General features: G+C 33.8%; 1 protein-coding gene across 3 annotated transcripts; it reads left to right on the top strand.

The window, feature by feature from the left end:
- The first annotated feature begins 1,287 nt into the window (after positions 1-1,287).
- Positions 1,288-12,527, top strand: LOC141665629 (pre-mRNA-processing protein 40A-like). Of its 3 annotated transcripts, none has more exons than XM_074471616.1 (30): positions 1,288-1,472; positions 2,682-2,734; positions 2,954-3,006; positions 3,375-3,443; positions 3,549-3,875; positions 3,963-4,154; positions 4,300-4,373; positions 4,749-4,818; positions 5,113-5,165; positions 5,271-5,328; positions 5,486-5,784; positions 5,866-5,935; positions 6,056-6,154; positions 6,270-6,338; positions 6,410-6,487; positions 6,645-6,731; positions 6,873-6,907; positions 7,016-7,121; positions 7,590-7,670; positions 7,770-7,862; positions 7,968-8,021; positions 8,107-8,223; positions 8,332-8,430; positions 9,231-9,278; positions 9,357-9,449; positions 10,818-10,925; positions 11,035-11,087; positions 11,304-11,406; positions 11,731-12,018; positions 12,118-12,527. In XM_074471616.1, exons 3-30 carry the CDS (start codon positions 2,974-2,976, stop codon positions 12,250-12,252), a joined length of 2,991 nt encoding a protein of 996 aa, XP_074327717.1. In that variant the 5' UTR covers positions 1,288-1,472; positions 2,682-2,734; positions 2,954-2,973; the 3' UTR covers positions 12,253-12,527. The 3 variants fall into 3 exon arrangements, with proteins under 3 accessions (XP_074327717.1, XP_074327721.1, XP_074327724.1); XM_074471620.1 differs by having other exon boundaries at positions 2,682-2,855; XM_074471623.1 differs by lacking the exons at positions 1,288-1,472; positions 2,682-2,734 and adding an exon at positions 2,835-2,853.
- Positions 12,528-12,744: the final 217 nt, after the last annotated feature.

The following is a 12,744-nucleotide window of genomic DNA, read 5'->3' as shown; positions in this document are numbered from 1 at the left end:
CCACAGTTATATGACATGAACATTCATTGTCTATGTACTGGACATTCTTTCCTTTTCTCTGCTCCCATCCAAAACCAATTCATTTTGATATGGGTAACCAAATTTTCTCAGGATCTTTCTTGTCATGTGTTTTTCTTGATCTACGACCAACTGATACCCTCGACTTGTTAATATTGAGATCCACTTTAACTTTGGGTATTGATCTATGAGTGAGAAATTTGGAGCTTAAGTCAGATTTAAACAATTTGGCATGCATCTTACTTGATGAGGATGCAAACATGCTGTTGACATCTTGTTTATTCCTTGGCATACTGAAGGCAGAGTGATAAGAATTTATAAGATTGACATGTTACGAATGTTCTGACTGAATTCTCTTGGCATATTTGACATAGCCAAACACTATACTAAAAGAATAATGACCATTCAGTCCCATATAAGTCTAAACGGTGTGCATCCAAACATGCACAATGTTCTATTAAAAATGGTGCTTTTTGAAGATTTTTGAGTCAAATCGGGTCACAACATAATAATCTTACACAAAAGGCTACAGTATTTCAGTACTAATTTATTATGTTTTAGCTTTGTTATGTTCTAGAAAATATTTCGATTATGTTATGTTTTAGTCGGTTGTTTCTTTCTATTAAGCGCCTAGTAATAATAGTAACAATAATATTGTGATTGCTTATGTACTTCTCCCGATAATTTTATATCCAAATTTATACGGGGCTTTTTATGTAATTTAAATCATAATTTTGTAAATCTTTTAATCAATGCATCATTTTAATATTGAGAAAATATATATACATTTCACTTGACTAACAAAAAACATAATAATAATATAATTAAAAAGTCATTTGATTTTATACTGACATATTTTACATGTTGATACCGACATATTTTGACATGATATATGTAGTAATATATCTTTGTTTATTCGTTCAGTAAAATCTCCTGAAAGACCGGTTTATATTACCAATATATTTATTTCATTTGTATATCAAAATCAATTAGTTAGAGTATTTTTTTCGTTCCTACGCGTCAATTTTTTTCCGCTAATCGAGTTGTAATTAATTAGTTAGAGTATTTTCTTCGTTCCTGCGCGCTAATTTTCCTTCGCGCCAATTGATAACTGATATTTAAATCAAATATAATGAATTTAAAATTAGTTTGAATCTTTATCCATTATATTCTAACATAAAAAATATTAAAATTTTAAGAAAATAAAATGCGAAATATATTTATAAAATGACATAACAACCCCCAGGAACCCTCCTCCAAAAACACACACAACACACACAAACAGCAAAGTACTATGTACTTCAAAACGCTCGAATAATCAAATCATTCACACCCTTCTACACATACATACACATACATACACACATACATATATCTACATACAAATTCCTGAGGATACCTATTGCCAGTCAAAATCAAAATCAAAATCAAGACTTTCTCTATGTTCTTGCCGGGTTTGATCTTTACATAAATTTTTAACAATTCAATTATATTAAATTTTAAATTTTGAATTCTGTTGGCTTGCATTGTGATTCTTGTTGATGAATTGTGTAATTGATGTTAAAGGGTTTATCTTTTAGGGTTTTCTTGAACTGGGCTATTCCAAATTTTTTATTTTTTTCGAAATTTCAAGAATCATTTGGTAAAGAACCGTTTATGAAGGCTTATATGAATTGGGTTGTGGTGATTAGTAAATTATATCATTCTTTTATTAGATTATCAGAATTTGAATTTCGGGCATTATGAATTCGGGGTTCCATTAGAATTGAGACAATAATTTGGCAAGAGACAGTGTTTTCAAATTATTTAAGACTTAGAAAGTGCAAGAAACTATTAGTACTTAAAATTGTAATAATTGAGCTAATGTATAGGACTGAGTCGAAATTGGGTTACTCTGCAAGAAATTATTGGTCAGTAGTGATTTTTGTTCGGTTTCTTCGAAGGATACTTTTTTTTTCTGCAGTCTCGGTTTTGGAGTTCGGGGTACAAATTTAATTTTTCTTCCGGGATTGAATTTTTTGTTCTGAACTTAGTAGGAAATTTAATTTAAGATTTTTTTTGTTATGCTAAAGCTGGGATTGTGTTTCTTTATGTCACCAATTCTGCGGCATATATAGTATTTCAGATCATTACTATGAGACACAACACAAGTAAGAATGCTGAAAATGTTATTTGCTGATTAGACGTCATTTTACTTGGTAGTTGTATGTATCATTCACTTAGTTTGTAGCACCTATTAATTGGTTTCCGTGATGCATGAAAATATATTATTAATATCATTCAAGTCTGTTAGAAACTCGGTGATGCGATTCACCTATCCATAGAACTGATACTATCATATATTACATCAGAATATTGCGTGGGAATCAAGAAAGATCTAAAAATAGTTATTCCGGTGTAAAAGCTTTATTCTGTTTCTAGTATATGAAAAGATATTTTCTGCCTTCAGTGTATATCGGCTTCGGTCTTTATATTTAAAGCTTTAGAAGTACCTTTCAAATTATTATAGGCTCAGCAGTGTCAGTTGTGCATTAATTTTCATGTACCCTTTTCTGAGTTGTGCATCACTATGTCTTTTTGTGAATTTATGGAGTTTCCTTTATGTTGCTTATTTCGCCACATCTACTTCTTGATTCATCTAATGTTGAAGTGCTATTTTGCAGTTCAACAAACAAGACAGTCTTTGAATATTGGATTTAGCTAAATCTTATAAGAGGTGCAGTATTATCCCTTCTTATCGAACCTGTTCTTTTGTCTTGCTTCATTGGTCTATGATTGATGTTTTGTTTGGCACAATATGTTGATTTTGGTATCAAGCTGATCACCAAGGAATAGGTGTATGTACTGCGGCTTTCTTTATTCTTGGTGGTACTACTAGACATCTAACAGTCTTTCTCTAACATGCTACTTGTTTTTCTTATTTATCTTATTTCAGAGTGTTTCCTCATTGTTTGGATGGCTAATAATTCACAATTTAATGGGATTCAGGTATTTTATAAGAACTGATCTTCTGATTTGTCTAGTATATGAATAAATGTAACCTCATGTAAAAATAGTGATGCATGGATCCTTGATGTGTAATTTTGTTACAGTCTTGTAATACACAGCTCTAAAAATAAATAATAATCAATTTTGAATTACTCAATGGTTATGAATTTGAATTTATAGTTGAGTTTATTTCAGAGACCTTAACTTCAAATGTCAGAGTTTCTGTTGGCACTTTTTCAGATAGTCCTAATGCTATTGTAACTGATGATTTTGCTTTTGATGTTAAATTTAGGTCCTTTATCCACAATACCATAGATTATAAATTTTTGCTTATTTTTTAATTTCTTTTTTGCTGTTGCTCCGGAAAGCCTATTCGGCCTCATGCTGCTGGCCCCCAAGGTCCACCACAAATTTCTCTCCCACCCATGTCAATGCAAGTAAGTGTTTGTTTTCTCTATGTAAAATTATTCTTTTGGACAATATATTTTGAAGCCTATAACTATTTACATATATTCATATGTGTCATCAATTGTATGTGACAGTTCCGACCTACAGTTCCACCACCGCAGCCACCTCCATATATTCCTGTGCCTTCCCAGCAGTTTCTTCCTGTAGGGGGAACAAACATTGGAGTGCCTTCTGTGGCACAGCCAGTCCAGTTTCCGCAACCTATTATGCAGCAGTCAAGACCTGGCCAAGGAGGGCATATCATGCCGCTGCCACTTCCTCTTCCAATTCCAATGCCTGATGCTCAACCAAATAGGCCTGTTACATCTGTTTCACCACAGCCTCAGCAGAATGCTCAGACTTCTAACGGTTACATGCCTGGTTTAGCAGGTCCAAGAATGCCTATATCATCTACATACTCTGTAAGTTATTTACTAATAAGCTTCATATTCCCCGATTTTGCTTGTCGAGTATCTGCAGCTTTGACTGTATTGATTTATCTGTTTTAGATATCTGTTCCATCCACGGGCCAGCCACAAATAAATGGGCACACCACGGGCCAGTACCAGCCAGTACTCCAGACAAGTGTGCCATGTTATCCTGCAGGGGGACAACCGTGGTTGCCGGGTAGCCACAACATACAACCTGCAGCGCCTGTGCTTCAGTCTGTGGAACAAATCTCACATTCTGCAGAAGTTCCCGTAAGAATTTTACGGTTTTATACACGATAAACTTTTTCACAGTACTGACTACCAATAATTTTGGGGATTATATTTAGTCAAATCCTCTTGTCAAATCATATCTGTTATCTGCTTCATCTATGATTAATCTCTATTCACTGTTCAGGCAACTACGGAAAATCACAGTTCTGCTGAAAATACACCATCAGATTGGATTGAGCATGTTCGTAGAGGAAGAAGGTAAGTAATCCTGTAATGTTTAACATTTGCTTAATTAATCTATCCAAAATGACTGAACCAGACTGGAGTATTCTTCGTTAGTTTTTAAATATGATTGTATTTTAAAATACTAGTTCAATTATATGTGTTTATCCTTAGCTTCTATAAGCTCCTTTGACTATTATGAAGAGTTTGTGATTCTGTACTTGCTAATGGAAATACGGAAATCAGGACAGTAAACATCTGATTCAGTTATAATACATCTATGATATAGATGATTTTGAAGTGATTGTTCAGGTTCTAGATTTGGAGCACGTTAAAGATAGGTCTTTTCCTTTATTAGTCAATTCCGATGAGTTGTATATAGTTAAGATTTTTCTTATCTATGTCTTTTAGATTTTATTTCAACAAAAGGACAAGGGTGTCTACTTGGGAAAAACCACTGGAATTGATGATGGGAACTGAGGTGAGTCATAACAATGTTTGGGTATCAAATGTCTTCCATATTTGAATTTTGGTAGTTCTATATGTTCCTTCAACCGAGTAATTGAAGTTCATTTGATACACGTCCCATCAAACACATTTAAACGTGTATGTACACACTCCTTTGTACCTAAATTTGTTGCCTGCTAATACTTGTTTCCTGTTTGGTTTAAGTATTGAATTGTTGATTGTTGGCCTGAAGGCACATCTGATATTGCTTATTTGCAGAATATCTTCTTTCTTATTTTCCTCTAATCTAGTCTTTGTCGTGAAACAGAGGGCAGATGCATCAACCGACTGGAGGGAGATTATGAGTCCTGATGGATTCAAGTCTGTAACATAGTACATCTTGTGTTTTAGATATTTGTTTAGGCTGAATGTTATTAATTTAAAAGCAGCTCTGACATTAAAATGAATAAAATTTACCATTTGCAGGTATTATTACAACAGAGTCACTAAAAAATCAACTTGGACTATTCCTGATGAAGTCAAGGTTTTGTGGCTTTTCTTTGTTATATTTATGACACCTTTTCATATGCTCCGTCTTTCTGTTTTCATCCTGTTCTGCTAAAATTAAGTTAGTGCAAAGTTGGTTGAAAATATATGAATGCATATTTTTTTGTCTATTTGACCCCTTCCTCGTTTTACAGCTGGCTCGTGAAAAGATGGAAAGGGAATCTACATACAGAAAACAAGATTACGATCCTGCTTCCGTCTCTGATTTAGAAGCGTCTTCCCCTATTGTAGATAACACTCATGAGGTAGTGTCAAGCCCAATTCTTGTGGCACCTGCTGTTGCAGTTACCTCAGTATCCGTATGCATAGAATCTGCTACAACAAATGCAACTGGAGTTCAGATACCTTTAATTGTGGCTGGACCTACACTTGATACTAAATCAGGAAGCTCTGAAGTTCCTCTCGCCATGGCTAATATTGATACAACCGCAATGTATTATATTTACCAATCATGCTTGCTTGCCGTATATTTTCAACTAATTGCTGGTAAACTTTTTTAATTTGGAATTTGCAGGAGCAACTCAGATGAAATATCTGCTGGGGTGTTAACTAGTGCAAGTGGAATTTCTGTAGGGGATCTAGAGGTATATACATATACCTTGTCTAGTAGGTTAATAGTACCAAGTATTTAGTTGATTAGGATGTAACTCATGGAAAATCATAATATCATAGGCTGCCATATTTATCTGGTTTATGTTGTGCAGGAATTGAAGAATGGGACTAGCACTGAGAGTAAGACTAGTATTACTGCAGTGGAGGAGAGAACGATTGATCAGGAGACAGTAGTATATGAAAATAAATTGGTATATGATTAATGTTGAAATTTGCGTCCTGAGATTTCTTAACACTTGGCAAAACAGAGAGAGAGAGAGAGAGAGAAATCATTTGTTAACAAGAATTGTTGACTTGTTGTTCTAGGAGGGGAAAAAAGCATTTATAGCACTACTAGAAACTGCAAATATAGGGTCAGACTCGACATGGGACCAGGTAAATTTTTGTAGTACATGGAAGTTGTATTTAACTAGTCAGGTTGTTGACATCTGTACTTACCATCTTAGGCCATGAGGGTCATTATTAATGACACTAGATATGCTGCTTTAAAAACACTTGTGGAGCGAAAGCAAGCTTTTAAAGAGGTAAGTTTAACATGGACAGACTTTTTGCAACTTTTTTTTTGTTCATTGCATGGTCAGATTATGTTTATTTGTAAATATTTCTTATATAGTCTGGTCTAATTCTCATATCTTGGTGCATTAAATAATAATAATTTAAGTATCTCTGACTATGTTTCAGTTCCTGGAGCAAAAGAAGAAGCAAGAAGCAGAAGAGAGGCATGCTAAACAGAAAAAAGTAGTAGAAGATTTCAGAAAGATGTTGGAAGTAAGTTGGTTGTTGATTTTTTGTGAAATCCTGTGGAAGTTTGCTACCTAAGTATTCTGTAATTATATGTAATTATAAAGCTTCAGGCTTGCAGTATTACTTGTAATTTTTCCTAAGTCTTCGTTAATTTATCTTCTCCAGGAGTCCCAAGAGCTGACAGCATCCACTAGATGGAGGTATGCGCCTTATTTTCTATGTCTGTTTTTTTCAATGACTACTAGATTTTTTAGTTTTTTGATCAATTTGATTTTGGTTAATATTTTATGGAAACAATTTTATTATAGCAAAGCGATAACTCTATTTGAGGAAGATGAGCGTTTTAAAGCTGTTGAACGAGCCAAAGACCGTGAGAATTTTTATGAGGATTATCTTGTGGAACTGGGTAATAAGGTGGGGATTTTTAACTCCTACAATGTTTGACATTTAGTGTATATAAAGATATTTTGCTCTTGATATTGGCCTCTTTCGTGGCATTAAACTTATCTGCTTACATACGAGTGCATTGTAAAGGAGGGCATCAAATGCTTCCATTTTTCAGATGCAGTCTTTATGCAGGTTTCCTTCATACAAATATCAAAGAGAATGAATATATATCACTAAATTATCTGGTGAAATAGGGTTATCAATTTTCAAAGTGAACACAATATGTGCAAAGTTCTTATGCTCTTTGTGTGGAGCGGGCGTGTGGTTGTGGATTGGCACTTATGTAATCTCTGGTTGTCGGTGTTAAAATGATGGTCTATTATTTACTTGATAACCAGTGTTTAAAATCTTGTGAAAATGAGAAAAATGAATTCATTAGTAGCTATAAACCGGGAAAAACTTGCAAGTGACTGCTCTTGCTTTGATATTATTTAGGAACGAGCAAAAGCATTGGAGGAACAGAAGCGTAACAGAATGGAATACATTGAATACTTAAGATCCTGTGACTTTATAAAGGTATTTTACAAGTGTGAATCTGAATTATACTTTTGGGAGTTCCTTTCTGTTTTAAATGCATTAGTCGTAATTTGTTGAATGCCTTTATGATATCTTTAGGCAAGCAGCCAGTGGAGGAAAGTGCAGGACCGTCTGGAGGCTGATGAGAGGTGCTCGCGTCTTGAAAAAATTGATCGTTTAGAAATCTTTCAGGTGCTATTATCTCCCATAATTTTATATAAAATGTCAAGGAAAACGTGTCTGTCAAATGGTATCCTCTGATAATGTAGTCTTAGTCTCAATAGTTGTAATTTTCAGGAATATTTACGTGATTTAGAGAAGGAGGAGGAAGAGCAGATAAAATTGCGGATGGTAGTTATGAGCACATCTTTATTTAAGCATCAAGTTTTCAGATATGGTTGACGTTCATTCTTATCTTTTTCCGTCTCTTATATAGGAAGAAGCAAGAAAAGCTGAACGTAGAAACCGTGATGAGTTTCGCAAGTTGATGGATGATCATATCGCTGCAGGATTGCTTGGTGTAAAAACTCACTGGCGAGACTATTGTATGAAGGTTAGTAATCTGATTTATTAAACCAATTTTTGACGTTTTTGTAGTTCAGAAATGTTTTGTTCTCTAACTGTACAGCACTCTATATAATTTATGTTATGACCCTCGTAGGTTAAAGAATTGCCTGCATATTTGGCTGTTTCATCAAACACCTCTGGTGCAACACCAAAAGATTTGTTTGAAGATGTCTCTGAGGAGTTGGAAAAAAAGGTGAGAATCAAATTGCTGTTTCTTAAAGTAGATGTAGGTTCTTTAAAAGAAGAGGTTTCCGTCAGTAGCTGAGGAATAATATGGGAATTTTCTTTATTCCCAACCTATAGCATGGATAATACAGTATAAATTATGGGGAACACTTAGGTTGTGTTGACTTGGATGAAATGAATTAGGAAAGAATGGTATAAGGTTTGTACTATTTTATTAGGGGAATGTTTGTAAATTGCATTCCTTCTTCTGTTATTTTCCTGAAAATCTAAGCTGGAACTTCTGACCCACCAATTCTGGAAGCAATAATTTATTCTCCTTTCTCTTCAATTTTCCTACAAATTTTATCTACCTCATGTTTGTCACTATTCTCATTTGCATCCTTTCTTCTCCTTAGATTCCGTTTATAATTTTTCATTCTTATGTCTCCAAGTAAACACAGCTTTACTATATGCCTTAATCCATGATGTACTCAGTTACATAATGGTTTCTTATACATGATCCACTTCTGGAGTTAAGTAAACATGGTGGTTGTTTTCGAATTTTCTTGTAGAGCTCATAAAGTAACCTCAAATTTTGAATTTATCTGTGGATCTTTATAATTACACAACATTCTTGTCTCTTCTATGTAAGGAAAAACATTTAAAAATACTGCAATTGCTGTTTTGTCTATATATTTCTATCATTTACTACCCTTGTTTTGGATAGAATTTTTTTTACTATCCTACTTGCATGATGCCTGCAGTATTGAGTTTTGTTTTACGTATTATATGGACTATTCAGTTCACATACAACATCTCTCATTGCAGTATCTTGATGACAAGGCTCGCATAAAGGATGCAGTAAAGTTAGGGAAGGTATGGTCTTCACATTATGATCTTATCAAAATTACTAGATTTTATTCTTATGTTGTCCAACTTCATATGTTTTTTAAGGTAAACCTCACATCGACATGGACAATTGAGAATTTGAAGGAAGCGGTTTTAGAAACTATTGGCTCACATCTGGTGTCAGATGCTAACTGGAAGGTATTTTTTTTATTGCTAGTCCTTGGTTTCCTGGAAGTATATTCTTGTACTTCATTCTCTATAGAACACATGCATTAACATCTTACCTGTTCAACTCACTATTAAATGGAATATTTTTCCAGACTTAATCTCTTTAGCACTTTAAACATGAAGTTTTTAGCTTTTTTTGAAATCAGCATTGTCAATCTTTCTTAAAAATGGAATCAGATGGATCCATAATTAATTTCTAACATACACGCGAATGACCAATATAAGTAATATGTGTTCTTCAAAAATTCTAAAAAAGCTGGACTTAGATCCCTTTTAAAGGGCATACTCTTACCTTTGGCAGAGTTGATAATCTGTCCAGAGGTGACTCACATTGATAGGACATAAACTTTGTACTATTCAAGCATTTGATATAAGTGAAGCGTATGGGCTAAATGTTTAGAAATAATAATTTTATTTGCTTCTTCTATGTCTGTTCATCATGTATATTGCACTATGATTGTTTATGGGATGAACTTTTCGATATACTTTACAACTGGTAACCTTTTTATGATTTTCTATCAGTAAAACACTAGGATACAAGTTGTTGACACTAATCTTGATCTGAACAAGCAGTAAAATAAATAATTTAATAAAGGGACACTAGTAGATTTGTTAGAAATCAGATGAAGATGAAACCCAATATGAAAAGATGAGATGTGCGTCAAATGCTCTACAAAATCTACCCAATACTGATGTATGTATATAGATGTATATCACGTCTAGGAATATCACATTGACATTCTATGATTACTGAACAAGTGGTACCTATTGGGCCATGCCACCAGGACTTGGCTTTGATAAATGAGTCACTAGCCACTAGAGTCAGAAGTGTGAAAATTTAGGGATATCTGAAAATATGCTTGAAGCCACCTATACTATCCAATGAAACCTGGAGTCGAAGCTTCATATTTTAGCATGTGATGAGGATCTCAAGTCCTGAGCTGGGATATATATAGCATCTCAGATAAGCTAAGTTAGTTGTATGTCACAACTAATGTATACTTCAACCCTCGGGACTTTTACATTTGATGAACTTTTGATGGATCAACAATTTGGTACAACTCAGACCTGTGGAACTTGGATATAAGAGGTGCTACCATAAAGCTAAAGAAACAAGAGATCATGTATTGTTTAATATACTTTGTTTTGCATTGTTGACTTAAGTGCGTTTTCATCTGTCTTGTCTGATTAGCTAAGAGTCTTTTTTCCTTTAAAATTTTTGAATGCTGGTGGAAACTTTAACTTGTAAAGCTTTCATTTTGAAAATTTGTAGACTATCTAGTCGCTTGGATTCTCTTTGACCTTTTAAACTATGACATCATATGTTTCCTTTCTCAGCTCGTGTTTGATGAATTACAAGAAAGAGTAAGGGAGAGAGAGGAAAAAGAAGCTAAAAGGCGCAAACGTGTTGCTGATGATTTTTATGTTTTTTTGTGTAGCTTAAAGGTGCAGAATACTTCTCTCACATTACCCACATCTTCTTTGTTTCATGGTGTTTGTTACTTGATTTGCTAAAGTTTCTGTGATAATTTTGTTTGAAATTGCGTCTTCACAGGAAGTTAACGCATCTTCAAGATGGGAAGATTGCAGTTCAGCATTTGAAGATAGGTAAGAGACCCGTGGTCGTAAAAGTTAGTAGTGAAGTACATGAATCAATGTTGAAGTATGTGATCCTTAAGATGTCATTGTTTATTATGCTGGTACTATGTCTTTAAAGTTCAAGATTAAGTTCAAATATGAGGTTGGCTGCCAGTGTTTGCTACTATGCACGTCCTTTGTTTTATTTATTTGTAAATTAATAAGTTGTTAATTATCCTTGTGTAGGTTCAAGAGGGAGGAAAGCTTTTTACGGGACACCTTTGAGAATTACTTATCAGAACTTAAAGAAAAGGCTAGAGAGAAAGAGCGGAAAAGAAAAGAGGAAAAGGTATTTTTTTTCAAATAGAGTGCTTTTATACTCTTTCCCTGATGTATGTTGTCTATAAAGGACATGATATTCAGATTCTTACGGTGGGGCTTATATAATGAAATGATATAGATGTCCCATTCATGACTAACTTTTCTTCTAGTTTTGTGTGATGTTAGCCTGTAGTAGCTACAAATTTTGATTCCCAGTCTGCTAATTTTCATTTATTAAGTATTTTTTCTTGACTTACATTAATCAAAATATCTTCGTATCTTTTAGTAATGTAAATGAAGGTGAATGATATGGATTTATGAATCATAATAGGGGAGTGTTGTATTTTTGCAGGAAAGAAAGGATAAAGAAACAAAAGACAGAGAGAAAAGAAAGGCTAAAGAGAGAAGGGACAAGGATAGAGGAAAAGGAAAAGACAGAGATAAGAATGAGGGGTCAGACAGTGAAAATGCTGATCGAGAAGGTTCCCACAGTTTAGAAGAAAATAGAAGGTCAGGAAGAGACAGAGACAGAAAACATAGAAAGCGGCATTCAAATTCTGCAGATGATTTGAGTTATGATGAAAAAGATAGAGATCGGTCGAAAAGTTCTCATAGACATAGCAGCAAAAAGTCGAAGCAGGTATTCTAATTTGTAAAGCTATGAAATTATGATGCCTGCCACTGAACCAGGTATAATGTACTTAAAAAGTTCATATTTATAAATTTACTTTTTTTATAGACTGAGCAGCATCCAGCAGAACATGATAGCCGGCATAAGAGACACAAGAGAGAACATTACAGTGGTTCTCATTGGAGCGGTGATTACAATGAACAAAGAGAAAGGGAAACTGGAGAGGATGGCGAAGTTTGGTAATTAAGTTTCTTTAGCATAGTTATGATCATCATAGTCATCTATTATAAATCTTTCATTTGGTTAGTATTTAAATTTACATTGTCTCAGTCCTGGCATCTTTTTTTAGGTTGCAAAGATGTACCTGCTTGTCTAATTGAATGACAATTGACAAGTTTTGTAACAGTAGTATCTTAACTATATACTATCTTCGTCCTTGTAAAATTGTATGTTTTAAATACTAATACTAACAGAAGAGATTCTTGATACCAATACTATTACATGGAGTTGACATACAATCCAGGCTGTTATAAACTTAGTCATCTATTATTTGACGATGCAACTTATTTTTTCCTTGAAGAATTTCAGTCTTAGCAGAGGAACATATTTGTAAATTATTATTTTTGAAATATTTTTCTTTATCTAGACGTAATAGACAACGCCTGACATATATATTTATATATATATATATATATATGGCAAATTATCCCCAACCAACCAGTTGGTTGGGATACA

This window comes from Apium graveolens, chromosome 1, assembly GCF_009905375.1.
Source record: "Apium graveolens cultivar Ventura chromosome 1, ASM990537v1, whole genome shotgun sequence".
Lineage (NCBI taxonomy): Eukaryota > Viridiplantae > Streptophyta > Magnoliopsida > Apiales > Apiaceae > Apium > Apium graveolens.
This window is presented reverse-complemented; position numbering and strand designations above follow the sequence as displayed.

Bases quoted from the DNA above. Each gene is read 5' to 3' on its own strand.
- LOC141665629 (XM_074471616.1), top strand. From the start codon at position 2,974: ATGGCTAATAATTCACAATTTAATGGGATTCAG. The intron at 5,785-5,865 runs GTATTATATTTA...TGGAATTTGCAG, and splicing joins AATATTGATACAACCGCAAT to GAGCAACTCAGATGAAATAT. The intron at 6,908-7,015 runs GTATGCGCCTTA...ATTTTATTATAG, and splicing joins ACAGCATCCACTAGATGGAG to CAAAGCGATAACTCTATTTG.